Here is a 19,061-nt window from a genome sequence, read left to right as displayed (position 1 = left end):
AGACCTTCAGTTTCAGCATCGTTTAAACAGGCCACAGCTCCTGAGCCAGGGCGCCTGTCCCCAGGGCTCCCTCCAGCACAGGGCCCGGCAGGTGTGGCACTACCGGTCACTTCTCTTCCGTTTCCGCTTCTCCATCAGCTGACTCCCCACCTCTCTTCCTGCCTCATCATATTTCCCCCATCCTTGTACACTCAGGGGCTTCCACACTGGCCCCTGCTCATGGAAGTCTTCCTGTCTTGCCTAGGCAGTCCCCTCTGGAGTGCCCTTTCTCTGACACCAGCTTTAACGTACCTGCTCAAATGCCTCCTTGAAGGTCCCAGCTCACCCTCTGTGTGACGCTGAGATCCCCTCCCTACCAGTCCTCTGTGCCCCCATTACTTCCTACTTTGTTTTATGGACGCCTGTGATGAAGCTGTATCTTCCTGCTCACATCCTGGACTCACCAGTACTAGCTCCTGTACCTGGCACACAGTAGGTGCTCACTAAATGCTTATTGCTTAGAACTGAGGTGAACTCCACTCTTGGAAGCCTCAGGTTCTTAGAGAACAGCTCTGGCCCTGCCTGTGGAAGAACGTTTCCAGCCCCGAGGGTCCACAGATCTCCTGCTGGTGCCTCAGAGCAGGGATACCCGTGGGGGTGGCCAGGGCCCAGCCCAGCACCTGAGGGCCACCCCGCCCTCTAGCTGTTCTGCCAGACCGCATGCTCCGCCTTCTGCAAACGGCCGTGAGGGCAGAGGCTTGGGTAAGTTCCCCTTCCGCTTCCTCCTGCCTCCTGTCCCGCTGCTGCTGCTCCCCGCTCAGGACGCCTCTCCAGCTCTCCACACCCCGCGCTCCTGCAGAAACGCTGGGGCTCTGAGCTGTCACCAGTACCAGTCCCCAGGCCTTGGACACCATGCAGGCCATCAAGTGTGTGGTGGTGGGAGATGGGTAGGTATCTGGCTGGACTTGCTCACAGCTCCCTCTGGGGGTAGCCCTGGGGCCCTCCCACCCTGGAGTCCCTGGGGAAGCCCCCTGCCTGCAGACAGAGGAGTCCCTAGGAGGCAGCCAGAGGAACCGCTCCCTTTTTCTCCCAGGGCCCAGAGGGAACCCCAGGGGTGGGCTGCACACAGCTTCACTCTCTGCCCCACTCACCCCGGAAACTGCCTGGGTGGAGAGTAAAAGACCGCGCTTAGGGGTACCTGGGGCCTCTCGCCTGCACCCTGAGAGCTGGGGCTGGTCTCCTATGGGCCTTGGGTCTCTAAATCTGTGGCTGCCGGTGGGGGGTGGGGCCCCAGGCTGACCTGGGCTCTAGTCCCTGACTTGCTCTGCTGTGTGGCCTTGTGCAAGTCACAGTGCCTCTCTGAACCAAAGCTTGGCCATCTGGGAAGAGGCCCACGCCCTCAGGGTTGATGTCGGGTCACTTGAGCTATTTTGAGGGGTTGTCCTGCACGTATGTGTGCTCGGTAAAGTTCGCCTTCTAAGTCTCAGCCTGCCTGGCTGGGGAGGTGGTGTGGGGGACGTGGGTGAGGAGCAGAGGGGGAGGGGCGTGAGAGGCAGCGTTAGGGGCGTGAGAGGCAGGGTTAGGGCCAGAGGAGTGCGGGGTGGGCGTGACTGTGGGGGTCGGCCCAGGCTTGAACTGAAGGCTCTCCTTAGCGGTCGGATCTCTGTGACCTCAGCTTGTCATGTGCCCTTACAGGCCTCAGTTTCCTCATCTGTAAAATGATAGGTTTGATATCCCATCTCTTGGGCCTGCCAGCAACACTGCCTCAGGGTCCAACACACAGGTACCTCCTGAAGTTTTCTGTAGGTCCAGCCCCAACGTATTCCAGTATGTTCTAGAACGCAGGCCTCTTGTCCAGGCCTCCCATCCTACAGAGGGGCAGCCTGAGGCCCTAAGAGACTTGACTTTCCTGTTCAGGGCTGGGTAGTGGTGGGGGGCTGGTTTATCAGGCAGCCCTTAGCTGATTGTGATACACGGCTCCTGCCCATTATCTGCCCGCCTGTCCAGCCCTGCTCACTTCTGCTTTGTATCTGATATGAGGAGGGGAGGGCGGAAGCCGAGGGCAACGTTCCAGTCACTCAGAGGTACCTTGCTGCTGGCAGGCGGGGGGTGGGAGGCGATGGGGAGAGAAGAGGGCGGGCGGCCCCCTTCAGAGCCGGAAGTGACGAAACCAAGTGGAGCGGGGAAGGCCCAGGGCTACCTGTGGCCCGCACCCCGTCCCAGCCCAGCAGATTCGGGGCGCAGACAGCACCAATCATGGCGCTCACCACTAACTTAGTGCTTACTGTGTGCAGGCCCTGGGCTTCCTCACGCTCCTCTGTTTTATCCTCCCAACAACCCTCATATTAGGCCTGTCTTACAGGTGGGAAAACTGTAGCTCAAAGAAGTTAAGTCATTTGCTTAAGACCTCATGGGATTTGAGCCCTGGTCTCTCTGATTCCTGAACTCCATGTTCTTAACTGCCACACCCTCTGGTGAGGTGAGAGGGGAAGGAGAGGGTTCAAGCAGTCCCCCACATTTGGCGACTGCTATGCTGTGCCAGGACTGTGCTTCAGACTTTTACCGGCTTCATCTAATTTACCTCTCTGTCCTTCCTGTGATGATGGACTCATCTCATCCCTGTTTTCTGGACGGGGAAGTTGAGGCATGGGGAGGTTATGTGGCTTGCCTGAGAGCGCACCCCTGCTGGGTGGGTGATGAAGGATCTAGATCCCAAGGCAGTAATGGCAGAGCCCTGGTCAGGCTTCGGGAACCTCCTGGGGACCCCCTGCTTTTAATCCTCTGTTTCACATCAGAGTCACCTGGGAAAGACTGTTACAAATTGCTAGATCCACGCCACACTCATGATTCAGAATCTCGGGTAGGACCCCAAAGTCTGTCCTTTAACAAACATCTCAGGTGTGATAACGCTGATACGGAAATTCTCAGATGGGGACACTGAGGCCCGTGGAGGTGGGGCTTGGGTATCTCCTGAGGGCTGGGCTAGGGGACCGCGCGGATCCTCAGAAAACCTCCCGGGTCTCCGGCAGGGCCCCTGACTGCTGTCCTCTTGAACTTCCTGTCTTTCAGAGCCGTGGGCAAGACCTGCCTGCTCATCAGCTACACCACCAACGCCTTCCCTGGAGAGTACATCCCCACCGTGTGAGTTCTACATGTGGGTGGGACGCTCGGTGGCTGGGGAGACACGCATGGACCACCAGGCCCACCCCCCTTTCAGGCACTTCCTGTGTGCCGGGCCTGTGTGGGCACCTCGGGGTCAGGCTCCAGCCAGTCTTGGGCCAGCAGAGCTGCCTGCTGATCCAGAGGGGGAGGTAGCCACCTGTGCCAGGATGAGCGCCCTGGGCTCCCAGAGGGGAGACAGGTGCAGGAGGCAAGCCAGGGAGCGGGGCCTTCAAGCAGGGAGACATGGAGAGCTGGCCTGAGCAAAGTTGGGTGGAAGGGGACTGGGACAGAGGAGGGGAGTGGGTGCAGGAGGAGAGCCTTAACACTGGGAGACTGGAGATGTCAGGGCACATGCTTGTGCAGGGGGAGAGGACAGTGCCACCCGAGACCAATCAGGACCCACGCTTGTGTTGGATGTGGAGCAGGGCTGTCACCTGATTTGCAGGTATGGAGGAGTATGTGGGGTGAACAGAAGCACCAGCCCCTCTCTCCTTGATGCTCGGCGGCCCCACTCCCTCACAACAGCCCCCCAGCTCTGCAGCACAGCACCCAAGGCTCTGTGTGGCCTTCTCCAACCTTCCCTTCTGGCTCCACCACCCAGTTCTTCACTTCTTGTTCTGTTTCTGGCTGCCTGGTCACCAAACACACCCTGGACACTTCTACTTCAGGACCTTTGCTCCAGCTGTTCCTTCTGCCTCAAGTGCTTTTCCTTCCTATGCCCATGCATCTAAGACCTCCAGGCCAGCTCCAGCATCTCTCCTCCAGAAAGCCTTTCTGACATAGCCTGAAGAGGTTTCTCACTCCCTAGACAGACTTTATCTGATCTTTTCCATGACCAAGAGTCTACAGAGGGCAGGGAGCCATTTCCAGTTCTTTAAGGGTCCTAGGGTTTTACATGCAGTATAATCTACACATTGTCTTAGAAACAATGTATATATCTTGAGTTGACCTGAATTGAACTTTATGGAGAGGCCCTAGGAGGATGGATCACAGCTACCATCTCTCAAGGGCCTACTGGGTGCCACTCCCTGGAAATGTCACACATGTGTGACCTCATTTGATGCTCATGGGAGGAGTTGGGATTATTTTAGTCCCACAGTGTCTGTGGGGGGAGTTGAGGCTCACAGAAGCTAAGGGACCTGCCCTCCAGGGTCACCAGGTGGCCTAGGATCTCTCTATTTCTCCCTGGCACAAGGGGCCAGGCTCCAATTGCCTCAGGGACCCCAGCCCAGGCAGGAGGATGGCAGCTAGGAGAGGGCAGAGAAACCTGGGTAGGAAACCTGGGAAAGCAATTTCTGGCCTGGTTCTGTTCCCAACTCCCCATGGGGGCACCAGTGCCCCTCTTAGCATCAGCCTGTATCTGCCCACTCACCATCTAATACCAAACGTATATCAGCGCCTCCTGGTGCTGAGGGATGGTGGGCTCTAGACCTGGCAGGGAGGCAGGTGTAACATTAGGCCAACCAGCTCCTGTAGAAGGTTGTTGTCACCAGGACTGTCACTGGCACCACCTACTCTCCTGCCTCTGTCTGTCACAGATGGGCTGAAGGGCCCACTTGCTCAAAGACCTTAGACCAAATGCTTCCCCTTTCTGAGCCTCAGTTTCTCTTTCTTTAAGAAGTAGACCGGGGCTGGGAGGTGCCAAGTTCCTTGCCCAGGCACCTTCCCTGTGCAGGGAGATGGGAGGTGAGTTCTCTGAGGTGGGGGGACCAGCAGAGGCCAAGGAAGGGAGTCTGAGGAGCTGGGTCAGAGATCAGGGCCTGCTCCCAGGTGGGCCATCCAGGCAGGCTCACAGAGTCCCACACAGGAGGCTCCTGCACTTCGTTTAATGCTCGGAGGCCCCATCCCCAAATTCTTAATGTTTGAACAAGAGGCCCTACATTTTCATTTTGTGTTGGCCCTGCCTGGTATGCTGCCAGACCTGCACCCCACCCTTTTTGTCTTCCATACGGAGTCACTTGGCTCTGGACAAGCCCCTGGAGGGGCTCCTGCTTCAAAGTCTGCACTCCTGTGACAGAGAGGGGAAAATAAGCCACCCTGAGCCCTTGACACTGGAGGGTGGGGATAATTGGAGAGAGTAGAGTTTGGGGAAACAGGCAGCCTGAGATCTCCAGCAGAGAGATAAAGGTCAGGAGGGCTCTGGGGCTCAGGGTGGCAGGGTTTGCTGGGGCCAGAGGCCTGTGCCACAAGAACCAGATCAGATAAGAGAGAGAACGAGTTCAACTTACTGCCTAGGGTTGGGGGATAAGAGCTCGAAGTCAAAGCCATGTCTCACAGATTGGGAGACTGAAGCCTGCTCTGTGGATGGTCAGGTGCTGGGCATTGGAGATACAAAGACAAGGCAGAAAGACCCTGCTATGGGATGTTCATGACCTAGGGGATCTCCCCCTTACCCTCTCCTTATGAACATTCTCAAAGGGAAGCCCAGGTGAGCTTTCAAATGTAAAAATTAGATAGAGGAATACCTTGCTGAAATTTCCCTCTCAAAACCCATTTCCTACCCACTCCATTTTGGTCCTTGGGGACCAGACATGCCAGCCTCCTCCAGGCCTCTGCACGCACCACTTCCCATCACTCAGTTCCCTGCTGAAGTAGCCCATGCCTGACCCCGGTCTAAACAATCCCTTCCTCCACCCAGGCCTCCTCCATCCCTCCACACCCTGCTGGATAGTCTCCGTTGCCCATCCTGATCTGACTTCTCCTGCTGGGATGGCAGCTCTGTGAGGACAGGGCCCTGGTCCGTCTAGTTCACTAGACTGGCGGCTAGAACAGAGTCGAGCACCTCACTGGCACTCTGTAGTGACTGGACCACCCTGTCTGGCAGAGAGGGTGTGCTCCAGTCTGCCCTGAGAAGGTGCTAGAACTCAGCCACCAGCAGGGAGCTCGGCTCTGCAGGGCTTCTCTCTGGGAAGAACACAAGGAGTTAATTTGGGTCAGATGGGCCAGTATTTGGTTTTCACTTTCCTTTGTAAACTGGCAGTCCAGCCTGGATTCCCACAGACATGATGACACCCAGCCTCCCTAGTGGAGATTCCTGGGGTCCTGCCAAGTTTTCCCACCTGGCCTCACAACTCCCCCTTGCCCCATACTCCTGCCACCAGGTGTGTTAATCCCTCCCTGTGTCCAGCTGGCTCAAGCTTCCTCACTGTTCCTACACAGCCTCTGTCCCCTCCCATCCCATCTGGGACACCCATGCCTCCTCATCTCCTCCAACCACCCGCCTCTCTCACTGGCGGCTCTGTCTCCCAGCTTCCCCTCTGACCCTTCTCCAAGATGTTCCCAACCAGTGGCCAAGAGAACCTTTTCCAAATGCAAAGCTGAGCATGTCACCCCCACCTGGTAAAGGCCTTTGGTGGCTCCCTATTGTCCCAAGGACCGGGCGGCGAATCCTCACAGGGGTCCATGCCTCGCCTGACATATCAATGCTCCCTGGTCCCCAAATCAGCAGCCATGCATGCCTTGTGTTCTTTGTGTTCTGTGAGTCCACCTTCCTTCCCCTGGAGGCTTGGGTGGTGGTCAAGTGATACGCAGGGCCGAGGGCCATTTCATCTGTCCCATGCCCTTCCTCCTCTCCATGGTGGAGGGCTACAGAGCCGAGTGTGTAGCCTAGGGGTGCAGAAAGGGGCCACACAGACTCTGGGTAAAGGCATACCAGCTGTGTGACTGTGGGCAGGTTACCCTAGGGCTCTGAATCCCAGACACAATGTAGAATCCACTTCCTGGGTCCACTGAATGATCTAAGTATAAAGGACCCGGAGCAGCATTTGGGACCCCCGGGTGCTCAGCAAACATGGATTCCCTGCCCTCTGCACAGGTCCGGGTCAGCCCCACGTGCTGTGCTGTGCTTAGTCTCTCAGTCGTGTCAGACTCTTTGCGACTCCATGGACTATAGTCCACCAAGCTCCTCTGTCCATGGAATTTGCCAGGCAAAAATGCTGCAGTGGGTTGCCATGACCTCCTCCAGGGGATCTTTCTGACCCAGGGATCGAACCCATGTCTCCTGCACTGCAGGCAGATTCTTTACCATCTGAGCCACCGGGGAAGCCCAAGAATCCTGGAATGGGTAGCCTTTCCCTTCTCCAAGGGATCTTCCCAACCCAGGGATGGAAGCCACATCTCCCACATTGCAGGTGGATTCTTCACCATCTGAGCTGCTAGGGAGCCCCTGCACCTGAGCTCAAACTTCACTGAGCCTCCAGCCATAAACTCACAGTGATGCTTATACCACAGGCTTTTCTGAACTGGGTAACAGGATCTAGTCCCGACTCTGTCACCAACTGCCTGTGAGATCTTGGGCAAGTCCCTTCCTATCTGTGAGCCTCAGTTTCCTCATCTGGAAGATAAGAGTGAGGGTTGGCCATGGTGGTGGTATACATTCCGTTGGTCCTGGCTGCCTGTGGGTCTCTGGAGTAGGGGACTCGGGGGTTGTGGATCATTGTCTCTGCAGGAATTCCTCAGGCTCTGGGGAGGGGCCAGTGAGGGGGCTGTTTCAAGATGAGGTTGCTCAGCTTCTCAGCATCTCCCCATGGGATGGCTTGAAGGTCCTCTCTGCCTGGATCCTCTTAGTGGCCCTAAGAGATGGGGCTTTTCTTTTTTCACAGTGAAGAAAGTAAGGCTCAGAGAAGCTGGATTACTCACCCAGGGTCACACAGCCAGGACAAGGCTTCACAAGGAACTTTCTGCTTTCTTCCCACTCTGGTGGGGGGGTGTCCCCAGGCAAATCCACCCTTCTATGGAGCATTACTCTACTCTCTCTCGCTCACAAATGAGTGCTCAGAAGGAGACCAGATAAAATCCCAGCTCCTGTGCTCCTGAGCTGGCTGGCTTTGGAAAAGTTATTTGACTTCTTGGGGCCTTGATTTCCTCAACTGTCTAAAGGGAATAATTTGAGGTTTTATTGTCTTGGGTCACATGGGACTTCAAAACCTAAGGTATGAAGGTCCCTAGCCCTCTGCCTGGCCCCAGAGCAAGTGCTTAGTCCTGTGACAGGTCCTACAAATCAGCTCTTTCCCCATCACCATGGCCCCTGAGATCCTAGAGCTGGTTCAGAGAAGATAGATATCCTTGGCTCAAGGAATCTTGGGGGACTTTTTGGTATCAGAATTTCAGACTAGACATTAAAGGAGATAATGTCCCTATATCCTAAGCTCACCCCAAAGGAGTGTTTCTGGTTGAAGCCAAAGAAAACACAGGGACTTCTTTTCCCATCACGCCCTGCGGTGTCTCCCTGAATAGTGCCTTTGGCCTGAAATCCCACAGCAGTATGGGTGGTACCCAGAGCAGACACGGGGCAACTGTTGCTGTTGTTGTCATTTAGCCGCTCAGTCGTGTCTGACTCTTTTGAGACCCCATGGACTGTAGCCCGCCAGGCTCCTCTGTCCGGGGGATTTCCCAGGCAAGAATACTGGAATGCGTTGCCATTTCCTTCTCCAGGAGATCTTCCCAAACCAGTGACTGAACCTCGGTCTCCTGCATTGGCAGGAGGATTCTTTACCACTGAGCCGATACGTGCCAAACGCAATGCAGGGCTCAGTGCAATGAGGAGAAAGCCAAGCCTGATGCCTTTGGGTGCTGAGTTCACCACAGATTACTGAGTGGGGGTGCGGTGGGGGCCCCGACCTGGCTGGGGCTCAGGGAAGGCTTCCTAGAGGAGGTGACCTTGCGATGGGGCTGGAAAAAGGATGAGTAAGAGTCAGCCTGGCACCAGGAAAGAAGAGCAGGAAGCCAGGGGAAGGGCATTTGCAGGAACTTTCCAGGCAGGAGGGAGCAGGGCCATCTGAGGAACTGAAGGCTGGACAAGCACGGGGTATTAAACGCATCAAGTGGCCCACTGTTTTGGTGGAGGGCCTGTCACAAGACAGGTGTCTTTGAGTTGCTCTGAAGCACTAGGGCTTCTTCAGCCTGTCTCTGAGCAGTGTTCTGGGAGGACTTCATGGAGGAGGTGGCGTCTCAAGTGCTCTGGTTCAGTTTAACTCTGTTCTACCTACACTCACCAGGTGCCAGTCCTGAGACTTCAGAGATAAAGAGACATGGGCCCTGCCCCCATGGACAGCTACATGGCAGGAGAGACGAAGTAATGCCAGCTCATAGTCTAGGCAATGCAGTTGCCTGAGGGAGGGGATGACAAACTCTTTCCAGGTGGGGGCCAAGGAAAGAGGTAGCCGGGACGTTTCCCCACAGAGGAGGAAGTGCCTGGGCAGGGCTTAGAAGCATGAATGGGAGACGGGGTGATGAGAGCACAGAAGAGCGTTCCCAAGAGAGGCACGGGCAGACAGGGGCACAGGCTGGAGAGCGCGGCGGACCGCGCAACCTGGGAGGGAGGAAACACCTTCGACAAGGAGAGGGTGGGAGGGCATTCCAGTCAGGGGGGCACAGCGTGAACAGACTCAAGGAGGCAGGAAGCCTGAATCTTGCCAGAAACAGAAACAGCTTAGCTGATGTGTGAAGGGAGGAGTAGGGGGACAAGCTGGAGGAGCCTGAGGCCTCAGTGAGCCAGGGCAGGGGACAGGAAGCAGGACCTGTGTGGGTGACCTCAGTGCAGAGAGAGAAGGTGGTGGTCTCTCGCCCACAGGGAAGCTGCGGAAGCAGCTGTGGCACGGGGTAGTGAACACTGGGCATGGAATCAGAACTGGCGTCACACCTGGTTGGGTCACTTGCTCACTGGCTGTGTGGCCTAGGGTCAGTCACTCTACTTCTCTGATCCCAGTTTCTTTTTGCATAGCGTTAGGGACCAGGAATGCCTCTCAGGAATGTGTGTAGCGCGAAATACTATTGAACTGAACCTTTAAATGGCAACCCACTCCAGTACTCTTGCCTGGAAAATCCCATGGATGGAGGAGCCTGGTAGGCTGCAGTCCATGGGGTCGCTAAGAGTCAGACATGACTGAGCGACTTCACTTTCACTTTTCACTTTCATCCATTGGAGAAGGAAATGGCAACCCACTCCAGTGTTCTTGCCTGAAGAATCCCAGGTACGGGGGAGCCTGGTGGGCTGCTGTCTCTGGGGTCACACAGAGTCAGACACGACTGAAGCGACTTAGCAGCAGCAGCAGCAGAACCTTTAAAAAAATCTGGAATCTCGTGTGATTGTCCGAGGCCTGTCTGGTGTCAGCAGGGAGAGTTTAGCATGTGCACATCCTTCAGCATGTGCCTTTCCAGTGTGTGCCAATGGCATTTCCTGAAGTCTCCGGTGACTGGCAGCTTTTGGGGTAGGCTGGAAGGCCAGTGAATTAATACCCCAGGATAGCCCTCTGCCAGTGGGAGATGGAGAAGGCAGTAAATACCCTAGCTTGCTGCCTCTTCAGGGGGATGCCCTGTGCTCAGAGGCCCCGGCAAGATGGAGTCCCAGTTCCACCCGCCCCCCAGTAACACCTCAATAGCTTCTGCCCCTCCCTTGGGTCCTGGGATCACTTCCCAAGTAAATTTCATCTCAGGGTTTGCTTCTGGGGGGACCCAAACTAAGATGGGAATGAGCATTCGTTCAACAAATAATGAGTACCCGCAGGACTTCCCTGGGGGTCCAGTGATAACGACTTTGCTTTCCAATGCAGGGGGTGCGGGTTCAATCACTGGTTGGGGAACTAAAATCCCATAAACCTCTAGGCCAAAAAAAACCACAGTATAAGACAGAAGTAATACTGTTACCAAATTCAATAAAGACTTAAAAAATGGTCCACATAAAAAAATAACTTAAAAAAAATTGGTTGACTAGCTGCAGTGTTCAGCCTCAGAGGTGGGTAAAGTTTATTCTGATTGTGCCTTCAAGAGAATGTTATACAGTCTTGAAAAATCATCTCTTCAAGGGATGTGTGATGTGTGCTGAGTCGCTCAGTCATGTCCAACTCTTTGTGACCCCATGGACTGTAGCCCGCCAGGCTCTTCTGTCCATGGGATTCTCCAGGCAAGAATATCAGAGTGGGTTGCCATGCCCTCCTCTAGGGGATCTTTCCAATCCGGGGAAGGAACCCAGGTCTTCTGCATTGCAGGCAGATTCTTTACCAGCTGAGCCATGAGGAAAGCCTAAGAATACTGGAGTGGGCAGTCTATCCCTTCTCCAGGGGATCTTCCCGACCCAGGAAGTATAGACAGGGCAGAAAAAGAGTAGAGACAATGTTTTCTTCTTTATGCTCTCCTGCATTTAACATTTTTTTATAATATAATGGATTGGCATTAAAAAATTAAAAATTAACCCCAACTGCAGAGTGCAGTGTGACTTGGGTCCCATTGTAGCCCCTCTCTGGGTCTTGGCCTCCGTCACGGAACCAGGGACAGCAAGTCCACAGACTCTGGGGCTGGAGATGGACCCACTGTCTTGTTTCCACAGGTTTGACAACTATTCAGCCAATGTGATGGTGGACAGCAAGCCCGTGAACCTGGGGCTGTGGGACACGGCCGGGCAGGAGGACTATGATCGCCTCCGGCCACTCTCCTACCCGCAGACGGTACACCACCCCACCCCTCCTCGTGGTCCTGGCCTTCACGTCCCTGTTTCCTCCGCCTGGAGTGCCAGCTCGGCCTGGTGAACCCTAACCCTCCCCTTGAGGCGCAGCTCAAGGAGTACCCCCCCTCCATCCGGCTCTGTCTGTCATCACTGTGCCTTCCCGTCTTCCCGTGGGCTCTGGCTCCACCTGGTGCCCAGTGGGTGGGGCAGGCAGACCCCGGACAGGGATCCAAAGGAATCTCGGGATGACCAGCCCCAGGGGGGTGTGGCGGGGGGAGGGGAGATGGGGGCACAGTGGCAGGTGGCTCTGTGGCTTCTCGGCTCTCCCTTCAGGGTGGCAGAGAAAGGGCTGGGACTGGTAAACCGACAGAGGGGTAGTGAGAGCACGGACTCTGGAATTCCAGATGGCACACCCTTTAACCTCCTTGTAAACCTCACTTTCCCTGTCTGTAGAATGGGGTAGCAGCGGCATCGCTACAGCGTAATGTGAGGATTATCCTCTTAGAACAGACCCTGGCCTTTAGGAAGTGTTGGATAAACAAGCAGCAGCCTGCTATAGAGAAGGGAAACAGTACTCTGCCAGATCCTAAGAGCCTAGCATCGCCTGGGCTGCTCCAGCCTTCAGTGGTTGCCCAGGTGTGGAGGGCCCAGGTTGGACACCTGCAGGCCTCCTCTCACCAGTAACCCTTGCTTTATTCCCCAGGACGTCTTCCTCATCTGCTTCTCCCTTGTCAGCCCAGCCTCCTATGAGAATGTCCGGGCCAAGGTGAGTGGGACGGAGCGGGACCTTAGGGGTTAGGGCAGGTGACCCTGAAGAGGGGAGCATGGCAGGGAGGGACTGGAGACTTTGGCCTGCCTCTGGGCAGCAGAGGATGTGGGCAGAGATGGTTCTCGGTATCAACCACGGCTGGTGGGCGGGGATGGAGGGGGGAACTCGGGTCTCAGAGACATTTGGGATAGTTAACTTTACTCTCTGACCTTGTCCTCTCCTTTCCACACACCCTCATGCCCCCTTCTTCTCTTCTCCCAACTTTGTGCCCCTCGTCTCCCTCCACTCCTTACATGACCCCCTGCACCTGCCCACTGGTCCAGTGGTTCCCCGAGGTGCGGCATCACTGTCCGAGCACACCGATCATCCTGGTAGGCACCAAGCTGGACCTGAGGGACGACAAGGACACCATTGAGAAGCTGAAGGAGAAGAAGCTGGCGCCTATCACCTACCCGCAGGGCCTGGCACTGGCCAAGGAGATTGGTAGGGGGCTTGGCTCAGAGAGGGGAACTCCGACACAGCCTTGTAGTGATTGCACACATAGCCTCCAGGGCCAGACAGTGCATTCCAACCCTGGCTGTGCCAGCTACTAGCTGTGTGGCCCGGGACGAGTCACTTATACCTGTGTTTCCTTATCAGTGAAATATGGCAATAGAAGTGGTTCTCAGTGGTTGGGAGAATTCAGTGAATTCACACCCGCGAAGCCCCTAGAGAAGCACCGTGCATGGGAAGCACTCTGTGTGGATCACTGTTGGTACTAGTGCAATCCGTAAGCAGATACTGACATGACAGACAGAGCAGGGTTGGAGTCGGGTGTGCTGCGGTTTCTCAGAGGAGCAGTCAACTCAAGCTTGGGTTTTCCGGGAAGGCTTCCTGGAGGGGTTGTTTCAGCTTGGCTTTGAAGGGTGATGCCTTCCCTTCTGCCTCCTCCTCACCCCTCATTCCCCACCCTCCTGGCTTCTCAGCCCAACTCCTCTTTGCTTCCCAGTCACTGGGCCAGAGAAGTGAAGTGACTTCTCAGGGTCACACAGCTGGTAGGTGGCAGAAGCAGGATTTGAACACAGAACCACAAGGCACTGGCGTGGGGGCCTCCTCGTGGTGGCCCAGGGCTGTCTGCACCAGCTATGACTGGTGTGTCTGGCCTCTTCCATGGTGTCCAGGTCTGCTGTCTTTCAGGCCCTGACCCGCCTGCCACCTGGAGACAGGGCACTTGCCCAAGAGCCTGGGACCGCCAACAGGGTTTGGCCGCTGTGAGTTGCAGTCCAGCTGCCCAGGGCTCTCTGTGTCACCACAGGGTCCCTCAGACCCAGGGTTTGGCCCCTGAACTGGTGGGGCCTCCTCCAGCCCCTCCCTCCCTCAACCCTAACCCTCTTCCTTCCGCCGGAACTGGGAGGGCCCTGGGGACTCACATCTCTCCACAGGAAGAGAAACCGCAGCCTCCACCTCCCCTTTCTCATGACTTGCCCAGTGACATGGCCGTCTTTCCCAGGGGGCCTCTGTTGCCGCTTAAACACTGGGTCCTACGTCCCATCCTGGGGGCTCTGACTCCCAGGCTCTCTGGTCTTTCCTCACAGATACTGGGGATTGACCCTGCCTTCTCTTCTTTCTGATCAGTCTGCCTCCCGGACTCCTTCCACCCAAGACAGTGCCTCTGAGCCTGAGACCCTTTCCATTTTAAAGCAGAGGCTTTGGGATAAGATGGGGCCTGGAAGCCTGGATTCTGGTACTAGCTCTGGCACTGTCTGTATGACCTTGGGCCAGGGGCTTCCCTTCTCTGGACCTCAGTTTTTCCATCTGTATAAGCCAGCCTGCACACTCCCTAAAGGTCCTTTCTCTGCCAGAAGGAGATGAGTTGGGGGTCCTGCCATGGCCTCTAGCCAATTTTTCTTGGAGCTGATCCCAGATGAAAGTGGGGCAGGGGCAGTGACTAATGACTTTGAACTTGCCTCAGACCGGCCCAGGCCAAGGGGGAGGACTGGGGGGCCTTCAGGGCTGATGAGACAGTGGTGGCCTCTGTCCACCAGCCAGCCCAGTGGGCTGACTTGTGGTGCAGCTGCCAATTCCGGCTGACATGGATTGAGCACTTCCTGGGTGCTGGGCCTGTGCATTCTCCTGCTTCATCATCATAGCAACTATGAAGGAGGAACTCTCATCACCCCACTTTACTGAGGATGAAACTGAGGCTCAGGTAGAAGTCAAGAGCTCAAGGTCACCTAACTGGGATGTGACAGAGCTAAGACTGGAACCCGGGCTGCGTGGCTCCCTCAGTCATGATCAAGGTGGTCTGCTGCCCCACAGGTGGGAGCCTGGGGTGCATAGCAAGGCCAGGCCCCCAGTCAGGATTCTTTCTCTGGATACTCCTAGCCAAGAAGTAGGAGGGTGGCAGGTGCCAGGGAGGACACATTGGTAGGTGTGAAAGGAAGAAGTGGACATTGGCCACAGTCCCTCTCAGTTCCTTGCAAGGGGACAATGGCCCAATGCCCAGGGAGACTCTTCTGGGCACAGAGGGTTATGTGAGACTCCCAGACCTAAGTCATGGTGTTTGGTCCCTGCCAGCCTTGCCCTGGGACCACTGCCCACGCTCCCTGCTGGGACAGTGCTCCCATGAGCAAAGGCGATGGGAGAGTCCAGAGTGTGACTTAGACAAATGACATCCTCTCTGAGCTTCAGTTTCCTTGTTCCTGCCCCATCCTTTCTTTCCCTCATCCCGGGTTGCCCCTCCTGAGATCCTGGCTCCCCTTTCCAAGCTGTGTGTCTCTGGGCCTGGGGCATCCCCTCTCTGGGCCTGTTTCCTCACCCAGGAAGTGGGGATTCACAGAATTTCTTCACAGGGTTGTCGGAAGCACCCAGCTCAGCACCTAGCAGGGAGCAGGTGCCGATCAGTGTCAGTCTGCTTCCTTCCTCACAGAGGAGTGGGCTCTAGGGAGGAGGCAAATTTCCCTGCTCCCCCCACCCCCCAACCTCCTCTGGTTCCTAAAATCGGCCCCCAGGCTTCTCTCAGGGAGAACTTCTCAACTGCTCACTTCAGGGAGACAGCTTGGGTTGTTGTGGACACAAAAACTCACACAGGCTCCTTCCAGAAGGTCAGGGAACACTGCCCCGGGAGTGGGGCTCAGCCTGTCTTCTTCACTGTGCCCTGGGCTCCAGCCGTGAGTGGTCACATGGGAGAAGGACAGTCCCCTCACAGGTGAACAAGGCTCCCCATTTCTCATTCCTCTTGTTGAGAATTCTCAGCAGCCCCTGGGAGACGGGAAATGTCTAGTGTGTGACTTTGGACTGGCGACTTTTCTGAGCCTCAGCTTTCTCACCTGTAAAATGAAGTGATCTGAAGGACCAGTTCGATGATATTTGGAAGGTCCTGGTGAGCAGGTCATGGGTTCTTCAGGCCTTCTACGGGAAAGTGGAGGCAGGTATGTGGCAATCTTCTGAAAGAAAGTGAAGTGCTGAGAGATTTGGTCACTGCAGCTTGAGCTCCTTTCTTCCCAGGAAGGTATCAAAATTCCTGCCACCTTCCGCAAATTACGGGCTTATGTGTTCGAGAAAGACACAAACCTGCTGTCGTGGGTCTTAACCTTTCCCCCTGAATAAAGCTCCTCCTTTCACATATGAGGAAACTGAGGCACAGAGAGGTGAATGTGTGAGGGACACAGCCCAGGGGGCCCCCACAGCCTGGTGTGGTTTTATGACTTGGGAGGGGTTTTGCCCAGCCCTGACCTAGGCCTCTGTTCTCTTGCTGCCCTGACCCAGACTCAGTGAAATACCTGGAGTGCTCGGCCCTCACCCAGCGAGGCCTGAAAACCGTCTTTGATGAGGCGATCCGGGCCGTTCTGTGCCCGCAGCCCACACGGCCACAGAAGCGCCCCTGCAGCATCCTCTAGGGGTAAGAGTCCCGCCCACATGGCTTCATGACACTCCCTCCCCCGCTTCCCCCACTCCCCACACACAGCAGGCCGTGGCTGGGAGGGAGGCATTCAGCCACTGCTTGGTAGCCCTAGGTTTCACCAGGAGTGGTATTTAGGCCAGGACAGAAGAGCGACCATTAAAGGGGCCTCAGTTTGCTCATTTGACTGAACTGGGCCTGCTCTGTGAGCCCAGTTCCCAGAAGGGTTCAAAGTATCAGAAAAAATGCCAGGTAACAGGAACCAAGCGTGGTGTCACTGAGCTCCCAATGTGCAGTCCCTGCAGGAGGGCGGAGAGGACCAGGGTGAAGAGATACTTCAGCTCCTGTCCCTCAGGAGCCCAGTTGAGCCGGGGAGACCCGACACTCACATATGGGGTAGAGGCAGGGCAGACTCAGCTCTGAGGCTATTAGGGCAGAAGAGGGATGGGTGGGGGTGGGAGGCACCCACAAGGATAGAGAGGACTTGGCCAACCTTGAGCACAAGCTGGGAGCTGGAGTGAGCTGGGAGCCGGGAGAGCTGGGAGCAGGCTGTGGATTCTGCCTGGCCCCAAATTCTCACCCCTTGTTTGTCTTCCTTCCAGGATGCATCCAGCCTTCCCAGCCAGATGGTTTTGACTCTCCAAGGCCCCCAACCCAATGCCCAGTGGCCCCCCTGGCTGGCCATGCTCTTCCCTTCCTGTGGCGTTTCTTAGCAAGATGGCTGCAGAACTTGGTTGACCGTCTTCTCTGTGCTGAAGGTCCCCCTGGGGGCCCAAAGAGTGTAAATTTGTAGGTGCTGCGCCCCCATCCCGTCATGCTCCAGCCTTCTCAGGGGCCAGAAGGGGGTCCCAGCACCCAGTAAGCCACCCCTGCATTGCTGTGGTCAGATGCCACACGTGGCGTCATCTACCTGTTTACTCCTCCCCTCACCCCCAACGCCTGAATCCCCTCTGGGAACTTCAGGCCAGATGGTTGCTGGCCACCACTTACATACCTTCAGAGATGGATCTCTCATTCCCTTCTAGGGCAGCAGTATACTCAAGTATTGATGGTCTTGCTTATTGAGAGTTCTTCTACTGAGCTAAATTAAGTGTCTCAGAAGGTTTGTTCCTCTCTGGTCTTAGTCCTCCTTTGGGGACAACATATTATATTCAGATTTTCTAAATTTCTGTGAGTACCTGCCCAGTCAATCAAAAACCAGGGTCCTGCTGACTCCTGCCGCCTTTCAAGTCTTTCTGCTCCACTCACAGGACCCTGAGCTGCATTTATCTGTGAGAGTCTTAAAACTTTCAGATCCTGCCAGTCAGGACTTTTGCCATTGCAAACAGAAACCCAATAGAAACCCTGCTTAAGCAGAAAATAAATGTATTGTTTCAAGATTGGAAATATCATGACTTCAGGTGCAGCTTGATCAAGGGGGCTCAAATGAAGTCTTCAGGGCTCACTTTTCTATACCTTCTGCTGTCTGGTTCATTCTTAGGCACAATGACTCTCAGGGCTTCACCCTTCCAGTTGCAAGTTCAGCAAAAAAGAGCAAGTGTCTGCCCCAGGCAAAGTTCTGATTAAGGTTTACTCTGATTGGTCCAGCTTAGATCTTGGGCCCCCTTTCAACCAATCACATTTGTCAGGAGAATCCTGTGCTCTGATTGGCCAAACCTAGACCACTTGACAAACTAGAGCAGGGAGAGTAGGCCGCCATTTCAAAACCGCACCCACTAGGGTGAAGGTGGGGGGATTTGGTTCTCAAAAGGAGGCTGAGAACCTTGTCAGAATTTGGGAATATGGGTGTCAAGCAGCCAGAAACCCCAGTCTCCAATATTGGCAGTCCCAGGAAAGTGTCCAAACAGTGTAAGGAACCAATGCTGGTCCAGCAGGCACTAAGCACAGGAAAGTTTCTTTAAGAAGAGATGTGGCTGCTGTCAGGATTAACAAAGCTCATCCCTAAAGCGCCACGGACGGGTATGGAGCCAATCTCCCCTCAGTGTTTGCTGATTCACGAATGCCAGACTTTGGATGATCCTGCTTCTATTTATCTGGGCTTCATCCGTCCATTCAACACAAATTTACCAAGTACCTACTCTGTTCCAGGCACTGTTGTGTGGTCCTGCGATTCACCCGAGTTATTGCCATCAGGGGCTGACAGTCTAGAGAAGCTAAAATAAAGGATTTTTAAAAAGAGATATGAGACCCTGTCCTGACAACCCAGAGGTCTCCCAATTCACAGCCAGTGAAATGCTTTGAATTTCCATTTCTGGCTCCTACAGGGCTCCTGGCCACTTCCACTGCCCCAAGACCTGAAGTTCTGATGCAAGATCTCAGCTCACTGTCCTTCCCTCTGGAGAGCCCCACCATCTAGAAAGGGATGGGGTATAGGCAGGGAAGCCCCACGTCCTTTCTCAGTTTCAGCTCAGACAAGGTTGTTATGTTTTCAAAGTTACCTCTCTTCTGAAACAAACCAAAAAACCATTAAGACTGTTACCTCACCCCACCCTCAGCACACACAACCCAAACACAGATATGTGTGGGTCAGAATCCATACTCTAAGATGTCCAATGTTTAAAAGCCATGAGAAGGCCTTTCCCAGCAGGCCAGAATCGAGAACCTCTTTCTCTTCCCTGCTTTTCTGGGGTCTTGGGATAAATAAATCCAGGGCCATCCTGGTGGCCTCAGGCCTGGCCACACCCTGCCTTCCTCTCTCCTGTGCTCACACCTCCTCTGCCAGATACCTCTTCTACTAAGCCTACCCCAGTGAATGCAGTCCTTGTTTTATACCAGTAATAAAGTCAGGAAATAAATACTCTCACCATTGTGTGGTTTCACCTAGCACATAT

At 55.2% G+C, this 19,061-nt stretch overlaps 1 protein-coding gene across 2 annotated transcripts; it reads left to right on the top strand.

Annotated features, from left to right (window-relative positions):
• The first annotated feature begins 753 nt into the window (after positions 1-753).
• RAC2 (Rac family small GTPase 2) lies at positions 754-17,607 on the top strand. Of its 2 annotated transcripts, none has more exons than XM_070789781.1 (7): positions 754-926; positions 3,049-3,120; positions 11,465-11,582; positions 12,285-12,347; positions 12,674-12,833; positions 14,726-14,729; positions 16,098-16,173. In XM_070789781.1, exons 1-7 carry the CDS (start codon positions 892-894, stop codon positions 16,156-16,158), a joined length of 513 nt encoding a protein of 170 aa, XP_070645882.1. In that variant the 5' UTR covers positions 754-891; the 3' UTR covers positions 16,159-16,173. The 2 variants fall into 2 exon arrangements, with proteins under 2 accessions (XP_070645882.1, XP_019816904.1); XM_019961345.2 differs by lacking the exon at positions 14,726-14,729 and adding an exon at positions 16,833-17,607 and having other exon boundaries at positions 759-926; positions 16,098-16,230.
• Positions 17,608-19,061: the final 1,454 nt, after the last annotated feature.

Source organism: Bos indicus, chromosome 5 (genome assembly GCF_029378745.1).
Source record: "Bos indicus isolate NIAB-ARS_2022 breed Sahiwal x Tharparkar chromosome 5, NIAB-ARS_B.indTharparkar_mat_pri_1.0, whole genome shotgun sequence".
In the NCBI taxonomy this organism is placed as follows: Eukaryota; Metazoa; Chordata; class Mammalia; order Artiodactyla; family Bovidae; genus Bos; species Bos indicus.
This window is presented reverse-complemented; position numbering and strand designations above follow the sequence as displayed.